At 42.2% G+C, this 19741-nt stretch overlaps 1 protein-coding gene across 3 annotated transcripts in view; it reads right to left on the minus strand.

The window, feature by feature from the left end:
* The window catches only part of dnmt3bb.1 (DNA (cytosine-5-)-methyltransferase 3 beta, duplicate b.1), a 264613-nt gene that overhangs the window by 37857 nt on the left and 207015 nt on the right, over positions 1-19741 (minus strand). For all 3 annotated transcript variants that reach the window (XM_063041300.1, XM_063041301.1, XM_063041302.1), the window contains one exon: positions 1697-1845. In XM_063041300.1, the coding sequence (XP_062897370.1) occupies positions 1697-1845 (149 nt within the window). The remainder of the gene's footprint in view (positions 1-1696; positions 1846-19741) is intronic.

Below are 19741 nucleotides of genomic sequence, written 5' to 3' on the forward strand. Positions count from 1 at the left end.
GATAGTAATGAATGCCAAGGTGCAGTTGATAAAGAGCGTCCTGATGTATGCATCTTTACTGTCCAGATGTTCCAGGGTTGAGAGAAGAGCCAATGAAATGGTATCTGCTGTGGACCTGTTGTGCTGGTAGGCAATTTGGAGTGGACCCAAGTCGCTTCTCAGGCAGAAGTTGATATGTTTCATCAACAGCTTAGCAAAATACTTCATCACTGTGGATTTAAATGCTCTGGACTATAGTTATTGAGGCAGGTTACCACATTTTTCTTGGGCACCAGTATAATTGGAGCCTCCTTGAAGCAGGTGGGTATCTCAGACTGCCAAAGCGAGAGGCTAAAGATCTCAGTGAACCCTCCAGCCAGTTGATCAGCACAGGTCTTTAGTACTCGGCTAGGTACCCCATCTGAACCCTATGGGTTCACTCCTCTCATCAGCCTCAGAGACTGAAATCGCAAGATCACTGGGGGTTGTGGGAGTTTATCGTTCCCTTGTTTTGATGGTCAAAGTGAACCTAGAAGACATTGAGCTCATCTGGAAGCAAATTCCTGATGTTACCTAAGTTTCTTGATTTCACTTTCTAAGTGCATAATCTACTACAATCTACAACCTCATGGCTTGGCATATCTCCCATTTTAATATTACCATTCCAGAGGATCAACCCTGGTTCAATGAGAATTGCAGAAATGCTTATTCAGAGCAACATCAGGCATACCTAATAACAGTAAGGTGACAGCTGAATGACTGAGGCACTACCAATGACCAACTTACTGATGCCCACTTTGGATTTTGCAGGGATCACCCACTATCAATATTCTAGAGATCAGCATTGACCATAAGCTCAACTTGATCATCCACATATCTACAAAAGCAAGTTAGAGATTGGGTATCCTATGATCAGCAACTCACTTGTTGACTTCCCCTTTCACCCACCCCATCCCCCACAAAGATTTTTTTTCCATCAAATACCAAGCATGTCAGCAGGGTGATAGAATCTGCTGCCCAGGTGAGTGCAGCACCAATGACTCTCGAGACAAAGCACCATCCAAGACAAAGCAGACTACCCATTAAACACCCTAAACATTCCCTCTCTCTATCACTGGCGCTGATTGGCTGCAGTGTTTATGTTCGACAAATGCACTGCATTTATTCAACCAAACTACTCTGACAGCACCTCCTACACCCACAGCCTCTCTCATCAAGGAGATGGGCAAAGGTTCATCAAACATTACCATCTGCAGGTTCCCCTTCAAATGACACAACATTCTGACATGACAGGTGTTGCTGACCCTGGTTTGTTACTGGATCTAAATCCTGGAAGTCCTTATCCAACAGCTGAGTACCTTTACCTGCAGGATACTGGCAAGATCACAATGATTAAGGAAATCTTAATCATCACAGTTTCTCAAAGGAATGGGATAGAATGTAAAAGCTAGTCTTGCCAGTGACACCTGGAACCCAAAAATGTATGTAAAAGATTTCATTTTCTCCTTTTACAGATTTACTGAAAATTGTAAATGATTATAGAAATGTAAATCTTTTTTTGATTGTTGCCCTTAAGTACTAATCCATTCAATGGCACTGTTGTAGAATTTGTTAGTACGACAACCGTAAGCAACATGACAGACTACATAATCACACAAAGAATGACAACTGAGAAAAAAAATTAAAAACAAACTACTAGACACAATTCAATTCCTACCTCCAGGAAACGTGAGATATCCCTTTTATCATTGACACCCATGGCAACAACGTTTTCAAATAACCAGAAGAAAGGCCTGTCTTCCCACTCCCTTGGTCTGGTGTCATGAAGTAGTCGATAAAATTCAAAGAAGAGTCTTCCTGTGCCCTCTACGACAAAGCATAACAAAACAAATGATTAATAACATATACCTTAATGTTAATTTCTACCAAAGACATCAATCCACTTTTAAATAACAGAAAATCTGCAGATGCTGGAAATTCAAGCAATGCCCACAAAATGCTGGAGGAACTCAGCGATGAAGGAAGCAGCTATGGAAAAAAGTACAGTCAATGTTTCGGGCTGAGACCCTTTGGCAGGACTGGAGAAATTGATTTTCCATAGCACAGTTGACTGTACCTTTTTCCATAGCTGCTTCCTGGCCTGCTGTGTTCCTCCAGCATTTTGTGGGTGTTGCTTCAATCCACTCTCCACTATTCCTTATTCCAATTTGTACAACATTTAGTACCAATTGGCACTTACAAACTCAATATATTTAAATGGGAACTGTTTCAAGCCAGATCCTGAAGGGAAGATCTTACAAAACCATTCAAGGGGCTGAATTGTCCACCAGTCTCATTAAATGCATTCTTCATATTCAGGTAAATCATAGAATATGGAGCAGTACAGCACATCAGCAGGCCCTTTGGCCTACCATGGGCATGTCAACCATGATGCCAATCCAAAACAATCCAACCTATACACACATAGTCCATATCCCTCTGTTCCCTGCCTGGTATGTGTCTGTCTAAATGCCTCTTAAATGTCCTACAGTAGCTACTTCTACCAGCACCCCTGGCAGCCCATTCCAGGCACCTACCACTCGCTGTGCAAGTCAGTAATTTTTTTTGAAAAAGACAAACAATTGCCTCGCTAATCTCCTGTAAAATTCCCCCCTCCCACCTTAAGTCCATGTCTTCTGGTATTTAACATTTCAATCTTGGGAAAAAGACTTTGACCATCCACTCTTTTAGTGTCTCTCATAATTTTATATATTTCTATCAGGTCACCTCTCATCTTCCAAAACTCCAGAGAAGACAATGCAAGTTTGTCCAACATCTCCTTATAGTTAATATACTCCAATCCAGGTGAACCCCTTCTAGCCTTTTCAAAGCTTCCATGTCCTTACTATGGTGTGGAGACCAGAACTCAACACAATAATCCAACATTGCCGAACTAAAGTTTTATACAGCTGCAGTATGACTTGCCAGCTTTTCTAGTCAGTGCCCCAACTGATGAAAGCCAGCACGCTATAAGTAAACTTTACTACTGATGTTGCCACTTTCAAGGATATATGGACCTGCACTTCAAGCTCCCTCTGCGTATCAATCCTCCAAAGAGTCCTACCGTTAACTATGTACAAACCCCATTTCCAGAAAAGTTGGGATATTATCCAAAATGCAATAAAAACAAAAATCTGTGATGTGTTAATTCACGTGAACTTTTATTTAACTGACAAAAGTACAATGAAAAGATTTTCAATAGTTTTACTGACCAACTTAATTGTATTTTGTAAACATACACGAAGTTAGACTTTGATGGCTGCAACACACTCAACTAAAGTTGGGACAGAGGCATGTTTACCATTGTGTTACATCACCTTTCCTTTTAATAACACTTTTTAATCATTTTGAAACTGAGGATACTAATTGTAGTAGATTTACAATTGGAAATTTTGTCCATTCTTGCTTGATATAAGACTTCAGCTGCTCAACAGTCCGTGGTCTCTGTTGTCTGATTCTCCTCTTCATGATGCGCCATACATTTTCAATAGGAGATAGATCTGGACTGGCAGCAGGCCAGTCAAGCACACACACTCTGTGTCTACAAAGCCACGCTGTTGTAGCCCGTGCAGAATGTGGTCTGGCATCGTCCTGCTGAAATAAGCATGGACGTCCTGGGAAGAGGCTTCGCCTTGATGGCAACATATGTCTCTCTTAAAATCCTAATATATGCCTCAGAGTCAATGGTACCTTCACATACATGCAACTCACCCATGCCGTGGGCACTGATGCACCCCCATACCATCACAGATGCTGGCTTTTGCACCTTTCGCTGATAACAATCTGGATGGTCATTTTCATCTTTGGCACGGAGAACTCGGCGCCTGTTTTTTCCAAAAACTAGCTGAAATGTGGATTCATCTGACCACAGCACACGGTTCCACAGTCTTTCGGTCCATCTGAGATGAGCTCGGGCCCAGAGAACTCGCCGGCGTTTCTGCATAGAGTTGATGTATGGCTTCCTCCTTGCGTAATACAGTTTCAAGTTGCATTTCTGGATGCAGCGACAGACTGTATTGAGTGACAATGGTTTTCCGAAGTACTCCTGAGCCCAGGTGGCTATAATTGTCACAGTAGCATGATGGTTTCTTAGGCAGTGCCGCCTGAGGGCTCGAAGATCACGCGCATTCAACAGTGGTTTCTGACCTTGCCCTTTGCGCATTGAGATGTCTCTGAATTCTCTGAATCTTTTCACAATATTTAGCACTGTAGATGTTGAAAGACCTAAATTCTCTGCAATCTTGCGTTGAGAAATGTTCCTTTTGAACTGACTAACAATTCTCTCACGAATTTTGGCACAAAGGGGTGAGCCACAACCCATCCTTGCTTGCAAAGACTGAGCCTTTGATGGACGCTACTTTTATACCCAGTCATGATACCTCACCTGCTACCAATTAGCCTGCTTAATGTGGAGTCTTCCAAACCGGTGTTACTTGAATATTCTGTGCACTTTTCAATCTTATTTTAACTCTGTCCCAACTTTTGTTGAGTGTGTTGCAGCCATCAAATTCTAAATTTGTGTATATTTACAAAATACAATTAAGTTGGTCAGTAAAACTATTGAAAATCTTTGTACTTTTGTCAGTTAAATAAAGGTTCACGTGAATTAACACGTCACAGATTTTTGTTTTTATTGCATTTTGGAAAATATCCCAACTTTTCTGGAAATGGGGTTTGTACTTTCCGCTAGCATTTGATGTCCCAAAATGTGTCACTTCACATTTGTACAGATTAAAATCTATCTGTCATTTCTTGGCCCAAATTTCCAAGTAATCTACATCCTGTTGTATCCTCCAACAATTTTTCTCACTGCTCACAACTTAAATTTCAAGTCATCTGCATACCTGCTAATTAACCCACCTACATTTTTATCCAAGCCAATAAGGTGTATTATAAAAATCAGAAGTCCCAGATATCATAGACCTCCAGTCAGAAAACAGTCCTCCACCTTTCTTCCATGCCAATTTTGATCTAATTTGCCAACTTCCTGTGAATCAAATGTGACTTAATCTTTTGGATCAGCCTACTTGAGGGAGCTTGTGAGTTGTTTTACTGAAGTCATGGAGACAGCATCCACTGCCCTTGCCCCATTACTTTGTTGCAAGGATATGGGCGCCCCTCCATTCTACAGAGCTTGTCCTTCTTGTACATACTTCATCTGCCATGGACGGGTGCCCAATGTTCAAGGTATCTGCAGCCTTCCCTCCTACACCAGCTTTTTAGCTATTAATTCATTTGTATGTTTCTATTTCTGGCCTTACTAGCATGTGACATGTCTCAAAGTGGCTTTTCTCCACTACTGATCTGCATGTAGGTATTCACTATCAAGGAACACAGACAAATAATGGGCACTTAGAACTGGGGAACGCCATAAAACTTAGCCTTTCAGTAGTGGATGGTAAGAGGAGAAGAGATACTATGACTTATAGAATAGTCATTTGTTCAAGAGTATCTACTATTCAGACCAGATAATTTCCCATTTTGCTTGAAATGATGAAATGGTCAATTGAAATATTTTCAGCCAAAAGAGTTGACTACTAATAAAGTATCATACGACTTACTCCCCCTGCAGTTTTCTCTCATTTGTCTGCAGGTTGATGGATTCTTATTCTGCCAAGAACTACTCGTGCACAAATGGTACGGAGCTTTTAGTGAAGGCTTTGTAAATGATAGGGTACTATTTTACAATATACATTACTACTCATCTTCAGGTGTTGATAGTGACAAAATTTATCCTTTCTTAGTGGGATTTAAATTGAGGACTTAAATTCCACCAAGTTGCCAGAAAAGTATGAATATAAATAATAGAAACTTTGGATAACTATATCTCTGCTCTCAGTTCAGCAATTATATGTACTTTTAACATCAGTATATCACTTCTTTCAACTGACCGTGCGATTTAATGAATTAAGTATATTAGAGCTGCCATAAAATTCAGATGATTCTACTACATAGTGTAACAAAGTAATTCTGATAATTTGGTACAATCCTTCATGGCATACTTGAAGAAATATTGCTTGGTGAAAAATAATTTGGGAAGAAACTAAAAAACATATTGCTGATGTGTGACCACAGAATGAAAGGCCACAAGGAAATAGTTATTGTGCTGAAAATAAAGTCGTGTAAGAACTGTAGAAGTGACTTTGCACTGGCATTCATGGCACCTGCATTGCAAAGTTTAGACATAATCCTGAACAGAGTTGAGATTACGTCAGAAAAATGGGGGTGGGGGGGGCGGAAGCAATTCATTATAAAAATAAATCTGAACTTTAAAATAGTTAACAATTCTCAAAATTTAAAGGGCTTTATAGATTTTCAATATGGGTACATTAAGATTTGAGATGGCATCAATAAGTATCTAAAATTATAATTTCAGCATTCATCATGTGTGTTTAGAGGATTCAATTTCATCTATTTCTAGTTTTTCTATAATAATATTCTTGTATTTTCTAATATAATGAGGAGATGTAAGGATAGCATGATGATCATGTACTGGAACATGACCAGATGATTTGAAAGGATATGCAGCCTACTAAATGGCTTATCATTTTTCCAGTGCCAAGAAGTTATTCTGTGCAGCAAACAGCAAATTACTGCGAGAACAACAGGGAATTCTCATGCAGCTCCTTTACACTTTTTAGCAGTGTTGGCTATTGCTAGATGTCTCAGGACATTTTTGACTGAAATAGATTTGAAGGGGCATTTTTTTAAATAAAGTCTGGAAATGGAAAAGCGTATCTGTTTTACCTGATGGTTCCAGTAATCTCCAATATAGGCAGTAAGATCGTGGGATACACTGAAACAGTACTGATTGCTGAAAACCTTGGAAGTGCAGGCTCTCAGTACCGAAGCCTTGTAATACAGAGTGATGCGGCTGAGGAAGTTAAGCCTTTCAACACACACGAGTGAGATAGAAAGGGAGACATCAGAAAGTGGAGTAAACAGACACAAAGAAAGCCATCTAGAAAAAGAGATAAAGGAAGAGAATAGTAAAGGCAGGCATCAAGAGTGAGTGAAGGCAGATCAAACATTATCTGGGAAGGGAAATTTTTAAAACAGATGGCTGAAAGATTCCAGGCCAAAGATAGATACAAAATAGCAGGTGCACATATCATCAGGAAAGTTGAATAAGATGAAATAGAATTCAGAAGAACAACAGTACATATATGAACATACAAGAACTTATCAGCAGCCACAAACTGCTGTATACATTATTTAAAAAATTACTATAGTTTGTATGTTTTAATGACCATTTTCAGGATTGTTTTTTCATAACGTGCTTTTAGCAGAGGAAGAGATAATTTTAAAATTACTTCTATACTCATGAAAATAACATTCTTTTAGAACTATATCCTTATACACTTCATATTTACGCTATCACTCAACGGTGAAAAAGATGCTGATTTGTGGTGTCCTGGATATGCCACATTCACAAATGTCAAGCAAGCAGCTAATAGAAAATGAAGTCTACTGAAAATAATCAAATTACAACAAAATCACTTCTATTAAACACAGCATTCAAGTAGAATTGAAATTTAGTTATGCTCATTTCACAACAGGAATTTTAAACTGTTATCTTGAAACTTGGGTATTAAAGGTCAAATTCTTGCTGTCCTTTCTGTGCAATTATAGAACCACATAATACAAATAACTCTGCAGTGTCTCATGCCTTTAAAAGGTAACAATATTCTGTATGTGAGGAAGGACTGGAGGTACTTTAAGACCAAAGCAAATGTTACAACAAAAAAAACACTCAATGTCAGCAACTATTGAACAATCGACTGGCAAAAACAGTCCTCCAAATTATCTTTGGTAACTGTGCATTGTCTTTTAATACCCAAGTATACCCTTCCACATTTTTAAGTACACGATATATTTCATTTACAAAATGACTAACAAGTGATATAATCAGAATTGTTACAGCAGTATCAGCCATCAGACCATTGATTGTGTTGATATTATGTTGTCCCATTGTCTGAAACTTTTAATCTTCTAATGTTTACTCAATCCTCCTGCTTAACTTGTTCTGCTCCTGTATCCCTTAAAGACTGTACAAAGCAGTTTATTTCCCTGTCCTTCCTGCTAATGTGCAAGATTTTTCTCTCCTCCATATTAAAGTTTACTTATGAATTCCACTTGCCCATCCCTGATCATTCAGAAGTAAACTTGGATCCTCCTCAACCTTCATCACACTTTGATGACTCATGATAGGTTTACCCTGGATTCCAAGTCATTATTTTTAAAATTGGTGGTCCCAGGACAAATCCCTCCAGAATGTCACCACTTATTTCCTTCCAGTCCAAAAAAAAACTACTTGCCATACATAAAATGCAAACAGAAAATACTACTACAGATTTTTTTGATTCTTGGCTTCTATTTTACTAATCAATCTTCCAGTCTTTGGAACTTTATCAAACACCTCTGATTTAGATCTTTTTCGACCAAATTACCAGACTATTAATCAAGATGAACAGTCTAACAAACCTGCAATTTTGAATTCAAATCCTATGATGCTCACTATGGAATTTAAAGTAAGTTATTAGTTGGAAATTAAATGCACTGGTCTTTAATAATGATGACTACAATACTTTATACTTTATTGTCGCCAAACATTGATACTAAAGCATACAATCATCACAGCGATATTTGATTCTGCTCTTCATGCTCCCCGGAGTACAAATCGATAGTAAATATTAAAAATTTAAATTATAAATCATAAATGGAAAATAGAAAAGGAATAGAAATGGAAACAATGACAGATTGTTGTGAAAACACACTGATGCTCTTAGGCATAAAATCTATGATCTTTACCCAAGCTGGCCTAATGTGACTCCAAACCCATGGCTGTGGTTGACTCATGATTGCCCTCTAAAATCGTCTAGTCACTCAGTTCTTGTGCACATCCCGAAAAATGAAAGATGTCCTTTTAATGCATGATCTACATCAACCTCACATCAAGAAAGAAAACCTGACTGAGTCACAGGTTAAAAGGAGATAACATCAACCTGTTCACCAAATTGTCCATCCCACAGATGCTACTTTGAAATGGTGGACTGCACCATTTTCAGTGATTCATATATGGATCTGAATGAATATGCCACAGTTGTCACTGAATTCTTCAGGACCTATGTGGATGAGTGTGTGCCTTCAAGAACTTATGAAACATACGAAACCAAAGTCCTAGATGACCCAGGAGATTTGCAGTCTGCTAAGGGCTAAATCTGTAGTGTTCAATACAGGCATTTCACAACCCTACAAGAAGTCCAGGTACAACCTACGGAAGGCCATCGTGAGAGCAAAAAGGCAATTGCGTATTAAGTTAGAGATGCAATTGTGACAATTGTGGATATTTGCAGTTGAGGACAGGGGATCATGTGGAATAAGTTAATTTCTGCATTACTGACTCCCCACTCATACCCCTGATCCTTGACTACCCTTGGTTGTCTCAGCATAACCCATCTGTGGACTGGAGGCAGCAGAGAATCACTGCTTGGTCCAGCCATTGTAAGAGGATTTTTTTTGGCTTGGTGTTCCGACCCCTGGAATCTCCTGAGACCAGGAGCTGGCGAGGGGCAGACCTACTCAGGGTAACCTGGAGCCTTCAGGAAATCCAGTCCTACCTTCAAGGGAAAACAAGCTGGTTTCAGGCAATAGGCCTGTGAGAGTCCCAGCCTCGTCCAGTCAGAGATGCGCTGGAGTGAGGTCTCTAGTTCAGGAGCAAACCAAGGAGATGCCCAAGCAGTATGGAACTCTAGCAGCTAAGCCAAAGGGCTCCATTTGCCAGGTATCTGCAAATTGTGACCCATGACAACTGTGACAGGGTTTGCATGCCGTTACTTCCTGAGGCAAAGCCTAACAGCAGAAAGGGCAGTGACGCTTCATTTCCCAATGAGCTCAACACCTTTTATGCACACTTTGAAAAGGAGAATAAATCTATGCATGTGCAAATCCCCACAGCATCTGATCTCCGTCTCAGAGGCCGATGTCAGAATATCCTTCAAGAAAGTGAAGTTTTGCAAGGTGTCAGACACTGACAGAGCACTTAGCAAGATACTGAAAATCTGTGCCAACCAACTGGCTGGAGTGTTCAAGGACATCAAAGATTTCTAACAGCTTCAAAAGGGCATGAATCATACTAATGCCCAGGAGGAGCAAAATGAGCTGCCTCAATGATGATCATGCATATATTGTGATGAAGTGCTTTGATAAGTTGGGCATGGCTAAGACTAACTCCTGCTTGAGCAAAAACCCATCGCAATTTGCCTACCACAACTCTGAAGAGAGTCCTTGATGAGAATGGCTTGGATCCAAATGCTGGAGCGTCCAAGGCTAGGACTGAGACAGTTTCAAACTGGATCAAGAACCTAAGTACAAAAGAAACACTCAACAAAATTACGAGTAGGCTTACAATTGAGCACTGAACCTCAGTTCAGATGCTCCTTAAATGCTCAATCCTAGGTGCCATAAACATGAGCGCCAATTAACAGGACCGTCCTGAATCTTTAAAGGGGCCATGCTAGCTATCCATACTCCGGGGAGTTAGATCGTCTAAACCTCGGAAACTGGCGTGATGGGTGCATGTCATAACAAGACCACACTGCCCTCCCCTCCCCCATATTGCCAGGCCCTGGCTGCTCAGAGATAATGACTGTAGTCGTGGATGACAGCCAGATCCAAGATGTCTCTTTCAGGGACCACATCCGAATCCTTCCCGGTCTATGAGATATTGCTGAACACCTCAGAAAGTACTTGAGTCCAAAATTCTTCTCACGGTGGCGGCTGGGCTGATGGTATTGGGGCTAACGTTATAGGCTTTAACTTGGAAACGTGGAAAATGGGATTGATCTTAAGGAGCAGCAAGGTGTAGCCCACCAGGTTTATTTTCCTGAGGATCTTAAAGGGTCCAATGAACTTGGGCATCAGTTTCCTGGACTCCACTCAGAAAGGCAAATCCTGAGTTGACAGCGATACCTGTTGCCAGGCTGCAAAACTGGTCCCTGTCTTCTCTGGCAGTTGGCCTTTACTTCAGCATTCTGGGGAGAAGCTAACAATCTCCCTTGCCCTAGTCTATCTCTCCCTGCAGCGTCTGACGATGTCTTCAGCTGCAAGAACGCCAATCTCTGCTTCCTGCTCAGGGAAGAGTGGCAGAGAATACCCAAACTGGCATTCGAAAGGAGACATCTTGTGTGCTGAATGCCGTAAAGTATTGTGGGTAACCTCTGCCCACATCAAATGGTTGCTCCATTCACTGTCTTTCAGAGGCCAGGTATCTTAGGGTACATTTCATATCTTGGTTTACCCACTCCTGGCCATTGGATTGTGGGTGAAACCCAGAGGAAAGACTCACTGTTGCTCCAATTAGTTTGCAAAATGCCCTCCAGAAACGTAATGGGAGTTGCGGACCACAATCTAACACAATGTCCAACGGAAGACTGTGGATCCTAAAGACCTGCTGCAGGATAATCTCAGCTGTCCCCACCACAGAAGTAAGTGTGTCTGAGGTGATAAATTTGCAGGCCTTCAAAAAACACTCCCTTGGAAGGTGGAAGACCCATGACAAAGACCGTGGAAATGTGAACCCATGGTCTTTCCGAAACAGGCAAAGGGTGAAGAAGCCCTTAAGGTTGGGTGTAGGGTTTCTTGTTCCGGGCACACACCTCACCATCCAGCACATATCGATGGACCTCCCTTGCCATTCCAGGCCACGAATATCTTCTCGATGAACTCCAGGGTCTTGGCAATCCCTAGGTGTAATGTCAATCTTCATGCATGTCCCCATTAAGAATGTGAGACTGGGCGGGACTAGGAATGAACAGTAGACCAGGAGGGCCATCCTGAGGAATTTCTTCTTGTGAACAAGTGTGTCGATCCCCCAACGAATTGGCACTGTCACCTTGGCTTGGAGCAAAATGGTAGTAGGCTGCTTTTCTCATTTAGTTCATTGAACTGACGGGACAAGGCATCTGGCTTCTGATTCTTAGATCCAGGTTGATTGGTCAGGATGAAATTACAACTGTTAAAGAAAAGAGACCACCTGGCTTGCCTGAATTCAGTCTTTTCAGATCCTGAGTGTAAGCCAGGTTCTTGTGGTCCATCCATATGATAAAAGGGTTCTTGGTCCCCTTGCCAGTGACACCATTCCTCCAGATCCAACCTGACTGCAAGCAGTTCTCTATTCTCAATGTCATAATTCACCTCTGCTGGGGATAGTCACCTGAAAAAGAACACACCTATGGGTGCAGTTTATTGTCCGAAGGTGTCTGTTGTAACAAAGCTGCACCCACTCTGACGCCCCTTGGCGTGCACTTCCACAATGAAGGGAAGGTCTGGGTTAGGTGTGACTAAAATGGGAGCTGTTGTGAATCACTGTTTGAGCTCTGCAGAAGCAGTCACTGCCTCAGTAGTCCAAAAAAAGGACCGGGGATCTCTCGGTTAGTATTGTCAGCAGAGCTGCCACTCAGCTGAAGTTTCTGAGAAACTTTCGATAAAAGTTGGCAAATCCCAGGAAATGTTGGATCTGCTTGGTTGTGGCCAATCTCTGACTGATTGCGTCTTACTAGGGTCCATCTTGAAATTGCCATTGCAGATGGTGAAGCCCAAAAAAGAAATGGTGGTTTGGAGAAATTCACACTTCTCCAGCTTGACGTAAATTCTAGGATCAAGAAGCCTCTTTAGGATACCTCTGACATGTGTGATGTGCTCCTCCAGGGACTTCATCCAAGTAGACGAAGGCATACTTATGGAGAACATCCTGGAGCACATCATTTATAAAGGGCTGGAAAACTGCTGGCATGCTGACAAGGCCTAATGGCATGACCGGATACTCACAGTGCCCTGTCGGTGTGTTCAATGCTGTCTTCCACTTGACACCCTCCTTTTATGTGAATCAGGCTGCATATATTCTGCAAGTCCAGCTTTGAGAATATTCTTACCCCTTAGAGAATCTTGAAAGTAGTGTTCATGAGTGGAAGAGGGTAACGATTCTTGACCATTATGTGATTCAGTCCTCTAGATGCAATGCAAGGCTGCAGACTCATCCTTCTGTACAAAGAAGCCAACGCTGGCTGGAGAGGTGGAGGGCTGAATGAATCTCAGGCCAGGAGCCTCCATAATATACTCCTCCCTAGCACTTCTCTCCAGGCCTGAGAACATGAATAATCAATCCTGCAGAGAACACATACCGAGTAGTAGATCTATTACAGTCGTAGGGTCGGTGCGGTGGAAGAGTCGAGGCCTTTCTCCTACAGAAGACCTTTTCCAAATCCTTATAGACAGAAGGGACTTCTACCAGCTAGGGTGCTGCAATTACCCCCAAACATTCTTCTGAGGATGACTTCTGAGACTTCGTTGGTAGTGGAGGTGCTTCACCTGACCCCAGAGTCTCCCACATTGGTCTGCAAGAGTCCTTAGTGAAAATGGAAGCCAAATCACAGTCCAAATCCTCATCTGTCTCCTCGGATATTGGCAGTGAGGTGCGACAAATGGTCCTTGTGCTCCTGGGACTAAGTTCCAAGGATCTCTGTCTTAGAGCAGCCTTCTTGGACAGGACCGTGCAAATGGAGCCCTTTGGCTTAGCTGCTAGAGTTCCATACTGCTTGGGCGCCTCTTTGGTTTGCTCCTGAACTAGAGATCTCACTCCAGCGCACCTCGGACTGGACTGGGCTGGGACTCTCACAGGCCTATTGTCTGAAACCAGCTTGTTTTCCCTCGAAGGTAGGACTGGCTTTCGTGAAGGCTCCAGGTTACCTTGAGCCGGTCTGCCCCTCGCTGGCTGCTGGTCTCAGGAGATTCCAGGGGTCGGAACACCAAGCTGAAAACAAATCCTCTTACAATGGCTGGACCAGGCAGTGATTCGCTCCTGCCTCCAGTTCACAGATGGGTTATGCTGAGACAACCAACAGTTGCCAAGGATCAGGGGTATGAGTGGGGAGTCAATAATGCAGAAATTAATTTATTCCACATGATCCCCTATCCTCAACTGCAAAGCCACAATCTGTTCCTGGATCCGCCTGGAACCTAGCAGGCAACCGTCCAAGACAGTTGTGGATAAGGACTGACTCAACTCTTGCAGTGGTATATCGAACCGATGGGCTGTTCCTCTATCCAGAAAATTATCTGCTGCCCTAGAGTCCACAAAAGCCTCAGGTTCTTACCACAGGTTAACTCCGCCTTCAGCATGAAACCAGAATCCATGGGGTGGGGCGTAGTGGCTGCTATCATCAGTCTTCTGGATGTTGGATAGTCTTAGCAATTCTCCAGGCAGCTGCAGCTTTGGACATTCGGCCTGCAGGTGACCTGCTTCCCTGCAGTAAAAGCAGCAACCTTGAGTCTAGCGCCAGGGCATCTCATTGGCAAAGAGTCAAGTGTAACCAACCTGCATGAGTTTGACTGGATCTTGAGCAGCAGACGAGATGGTCACGGCCTGAGTTTGGGGAATGGAACAACAATGCATTGAGTCCAGGCTCGGGGTAACCCTCCTCGACTTCATGATATAGTCCCACTTGCGTTCTGCCAGATTATTGAGATGAGAGCCTCTAAATTCTCTGCCAGCTGTACCAAGGCAAGGGCATCTTTCAGTTTATTATGCCACAGACTCTGAGATAGTATGACCAAGGTCTCGCCATTCCAGTCACTCTCCTGGGTCAAGGTCCGAAATTTGATTGCGTAGTCGGCCACTGACTGTTGATCCTTCATCTGGCAGTCTGAGGCTCAGCTGGCTCCAGCGGGGTGATGAAACACCTCCCTCATGGTGGTCATGAATTCCTCCAATTCCGAGCAAACCTCCAGCCTGCATTCCCTACGTGCAGTGGTCCAGGCCAGGGCTCTCCCAGTCGGAAGAGTGATAATAAAGGCCACACTCTGAAGGGAACTGGGCTGACTGGATCTCAAACGCTATCCAGCACTCGATAAAGAAGCCATGGTAAGAACCCGGGTCACCACTGAATCTCCCCAGGGTTGGAAGATGTACTGTTGCGGGACTGACTGGTTCTCCCAAGCAACTCTGGCCACCTTTCAGCAAAAGTTGACCAATGGCTACCAGGAGGTCATGTACCTCCAGATTCTTGTCAGGAAATATCTTCATTGTGGCTGGTCACAGTGGATGAAAGACTGATACCCCACTGGGTCCATACTGGCTCAATTGTACTGCGACAAGAGCCCTTGAACAATGCTAATGTAACTGAGGCTAGGTTCGGGACACACTTCCAAACTGGATCGAGAATCTGAGCACAAAACAAACACTAGACAAAATCATGAGCAGGCTTATGAATGAGCACCAGACCTCAGTTCAGTGTTCCTTAAATGCTCGATCCTTGGCGCACAAAACATGATTACCAAATAACGGACTGCCCTGAATACTTAAAGTGGCCGCGCCAGCTATTCATACTCTGGGGAGTTGGTGTCTAAACCTTGGAAGCTGGTGCGAATGGGTGCATGTCATACCAACAACAACAGACTACTGGCATTCCACTTGGCTTTGGAGCACCTGAAGAACAGGAATATACAGCAGGCTGCTGGTTATTGATTACAGCTTAGCATGCAACACTATCACTCCCTCACTACTCATCAACAAGCTTCAAAAACTAGGGCTCTCTATCTTCCTTGCCACTGGATCCTTCACTTCCTCATTGGGGAAACTACAGTCAGTGCAAATTGGTAAATCAGCTCCTTTCTTTACTCAACATGGGTACACCTCAAGGATGTTTGCTTAGTCCTCTGCTCTACTCTCTACATCTAAGCATAGCTGAGACACCATCTATAAATTTGCCAATGACACCAATGTTGGCAGAATCTTAGAGGGCAACAAGGAGATGTACAGGAGTGAGATAGATCAGCTGGTTGAGTGGTGTCACAACAGAAACATTTCACTCAACATCAGCAATACCAAGCAATTGATTGTGCACTTCAGTAAGAATTCAGGAGAACATACACCAATATTCTTCGAGGGGTCAGTGGTGGAAAGGGTGAGCAGCTTCAAGTTCCTGGGTGTCAATATCTCACAGGATCTAAACAGGGACCAACACATTGATAAAAGCACAAAGAAGGCACACCATTGGCTACACTTTATTAGGAGTTTGAGTTGAGTTGGCATGTCAAAAAAAGATTGCAGCACATTTCTAAAGGTCCGTGGTGGACAGCATTATGACTGGTTGCTTCACCCCTTGGTAAAGAGGCTCCAATGAGCAGATTGAAAGAGGCTGTGAAGGGTTGTAGACTCAGCTAGCTCCATCACAGGTACAACCCTCTTCATTATCAAGGACCTCTTCGAAAGGTAGTGTTTCAAGAAGACAGCATCCGTCATTAAGAACCTTCACTTGGGACATGCCTGCTTCTCATTACTACCATTGGGGAGGAGGTAAAGGAGCTTGAAGCTCCACACTCAATAACTTAAGAACAGTTTCTTCCCCTCTGCCATCAAGTTTCGGAATGGTCCATGAAATCCCAAACACTACCTTACTATTCTTCTTTTGTACTATTTATCTATGATTATTGCAACTTATAATAATTATGTCTTGCACTGTACTGCCGCCACAAAACAACAAATTTCATGACATATTGTCAGTAATAATACACCTGATTCCGATTTGGACCTGCTGACTTCCTCCAGCGGGATGTTTGTTGCTCCAGATTCCAGCATCTCCAGTCCCTTGTAGCTCCACCATCAGATTTTGGACCTCATGGAGTGAATTCGTCCATGTTGCCCCATTAACAAGTACTGTTTTACACTGCTAGATAACTAGATCTTTATACCACAGGACAGAAAAATCACCAAGACTGAACAAGTGAAAAAGAAATCAGTGGGAGAGTGCTTTCAGTGGTCATGATCACAAATCAGTTGAATTTTGGCATAGTTATGGAAAAGACTGAAGACAAGCCAAAATTTACAGTTTTACAAACCTGCAATTTAGCATTTGTAGACTAGGACCTATTACAGTGGATTCCAGTTAATTGAGCCATTGGTTAATCAGGTCAGCCGCTTATTTGAGACAATTCTTAAAGAACAAAAACTAATCAAGAGATATCCAGAATTCCCTTCATTTATTTGGGACACTATGCCACTTAATTGGAACAGGAGACTGCTGCCGAACAGTTTCTAACTAGTGTTGGTTAAGACGCTACACCATGCTTAGAGTGAAAAGTTTTTAAATAGTGTATGTTGTGTGTATTTGTGTTCAAAAAGCTGTGATTTTTGTCATTGATAATTGGTGAGAAATAAGCAATTAGACAAGTCAAAACTGTTTTGCTCATTGTGGTTTCAAGCATTCAGGCTTGAAGATGCCAAAAACAGCTGAGAGTGGAAAATTAAATTATTTCACTTCAAGTTAAGAACTATGAAGAATTTGAAGGTATTGACAATTATCTTGAATGTTGCAATGAATATGAAGATTTGGAGGATGCAACTGTCAAAAGCATTATATAAAGACAGTGTGTTGTACACCCTATCCTCGTTATATGTGTCTTCAGACAATGTGGATTCACAGTTATGCGAGGAACCTATTTCTACCAACGTCTCATTATATGCGTCCAAACCTCACAGTTATGCGAGAAGCACCGCTTTCCCGCCAATACAAGTCAGGTGCGCGCGCCTCACAATCTCTCTCGCGCCACTCTCGCATTGGTTTTGGCAAGGTGTGGATGCACAATCTTAAAACTTCTGTTGGTTTTACCCACAGTGCAGTGATTTTTGCACGAAATATTTAACTATGCTTCTTAAGCATCCGATGTCATGTCCCGGGCTGTCAGCCGAATGGCAGACAACCGCTTTAACACTTGGGGGAAAAAAAGTTGGAAATTATAAACAACGCGACATCAGCTGAAGGTAACACAGCTCTGGGACGCTACCGCCGGGAACAGAATCTTGCCTTTAAAGTTCTTTTGTTGCTTGACAATGCGCCAGCCCATCCTAAACATTTGGACAGCATTCATTCTAACATTACAGTGCATTTCCTGCCGCTTAACACAACATCGCTGATTCAACCACTCGACCAAGGTGTAATCCACATTCAAGGCATACGTATTTTTTTTTTACTGTGAACTGTCTCTCAGATGCTGCAAGCAACAGACGATTTTGAAAATCCTGGGAGTTTACCAACGGTGAGGGAATGGTGGAAGTCAGAACACTTGGCACAAATGGCGATGGACATGGACCCACGTTTAGAACGGAGTCAGCATTTCAGTCGTTCCCTGCTGTCATCCCTTCTTCCCTACAAGCAAATTTAAAACAAAATGCTGCCAAGCAAACAACCCTCACCACTTTATTCAGATCAGTACACCTTCTGCTGCCGGCAGTTCTAAGAGTTCTGCGAGTCTTCCCTCACCTCTTGCTGTGCTTGATATGATCCTGACGACCACAACCTTATCAATGTAAAGCTGCCTGATACCACAACAACCACTTATCTCACGGAGCGAACACACCTGCCACTGTTGGTGAGTACTGTACACCAGAGGATGTTAACTTTCTATGATTTATTATATTGAATATTACCTTAAATTGATGAAATATAATACAAATGTTGTCTTGTAGTACTGCTTCTGTGTCATATTGGTATGAAAATGTGAATAAATTACAGATAAAACATACTTAGGAAGCCCTCTGGAACGCATCCCTATTTTCCCCATTTAAATAATTATTCACATTATGCATCAACTTCAAGCAACGTATCCCCTGCATATAACTAGGACAGAGTGTATGCACTAGGTGTCTGCATTGATTTTGTTCATTTCCAGTCAATTAACGTAACATGGCAGCGTACACTAGATGAATTTCCCCCAGTGATAACTAATACAGTTTTATGATATTGTAGTAGTATTGGTAATGTTCTTGTTCTGTATTTAAGTACATAATTTGTTACTCAATTAATCAGTAGTTTGTCTTTTTTATATCTTTTTAACTACTTTCATGAAACTTCAAATAAATGAGGCAGCCGCTTAATTGGACAAAATGGACTGGTCCCAATATGTCCCAATTAACCTGAATCCACATTTTTTTGTAAATCGGTACTAGAGTAGTTAAGGGGAAGATAGTGAAGGCATGAATCAAGTGTGTTCCAACAAAGAAAATGAGTGAGATTCCCATATGTAGAGCCCCATGGCAGACAATGAGCACAGATTGGAAAAGAAATTTGGACGTGAAAAACATTGGTAGGTAATTTCAAAGTAAACCCAAAACTGTTTGGAGCAAGAAATAACCAAGGAAACAGCAATTTACACACAGAAGCAGAAGCTGTAGGTATAGTTCAACAGTTCATAAGGAATACTTTGTACAATTGTGCAAATTCAGCACTGTCCCTGAGATCCTTTGTTTATCATCAAAGGACAGGCAAAATGTCTGGATGGGAGATGCCAGAGAGTAGTGGTGGATAACTGTTTGTCAGGTTGGAGGCCAGTGACTAGTGGTGTGCCTCAGGGATCTGTACTGGGTCCAATGTTGTTTGTTATATACATTAATGATCTGGATGATGGGGTGGTAAATTGGATTAGTAAGTATGCAGATGATACTAAAATAGGTGGCGTTGTGGATAATGAAGTAGGTTTTCAAAGCTTGCAGAGAGATTTGGGCCAGTTAGAAGAGTGGGCTGAAAGATGGCAGATGGAGTTTAATGCTGATAAGTGTGAGGTGCTACATTTTGGTAGGACTAATCAAAATAGGACATACGTGGTAAATGGTAGGGCATTGAGGAATGCAGTAGGACAGAGGGATCTAGGAATAATGGTGCATAGTTCC

The sequence above is a fragment of the Mobula hypostoma genome, chromosome 2 (assembly GCF_963921235.1).
Source record: "Mobula hypostoma chromosome 2, sMobHyp1.1, whole genome shotgun sequence".
Classification (NCBI taxonomy): Eukaryota; Metazoa; Chordata; class Chondrichthyes; order Myliobatiformes; family Myliobatidae; genus Mobula; species Mobula hypostoma.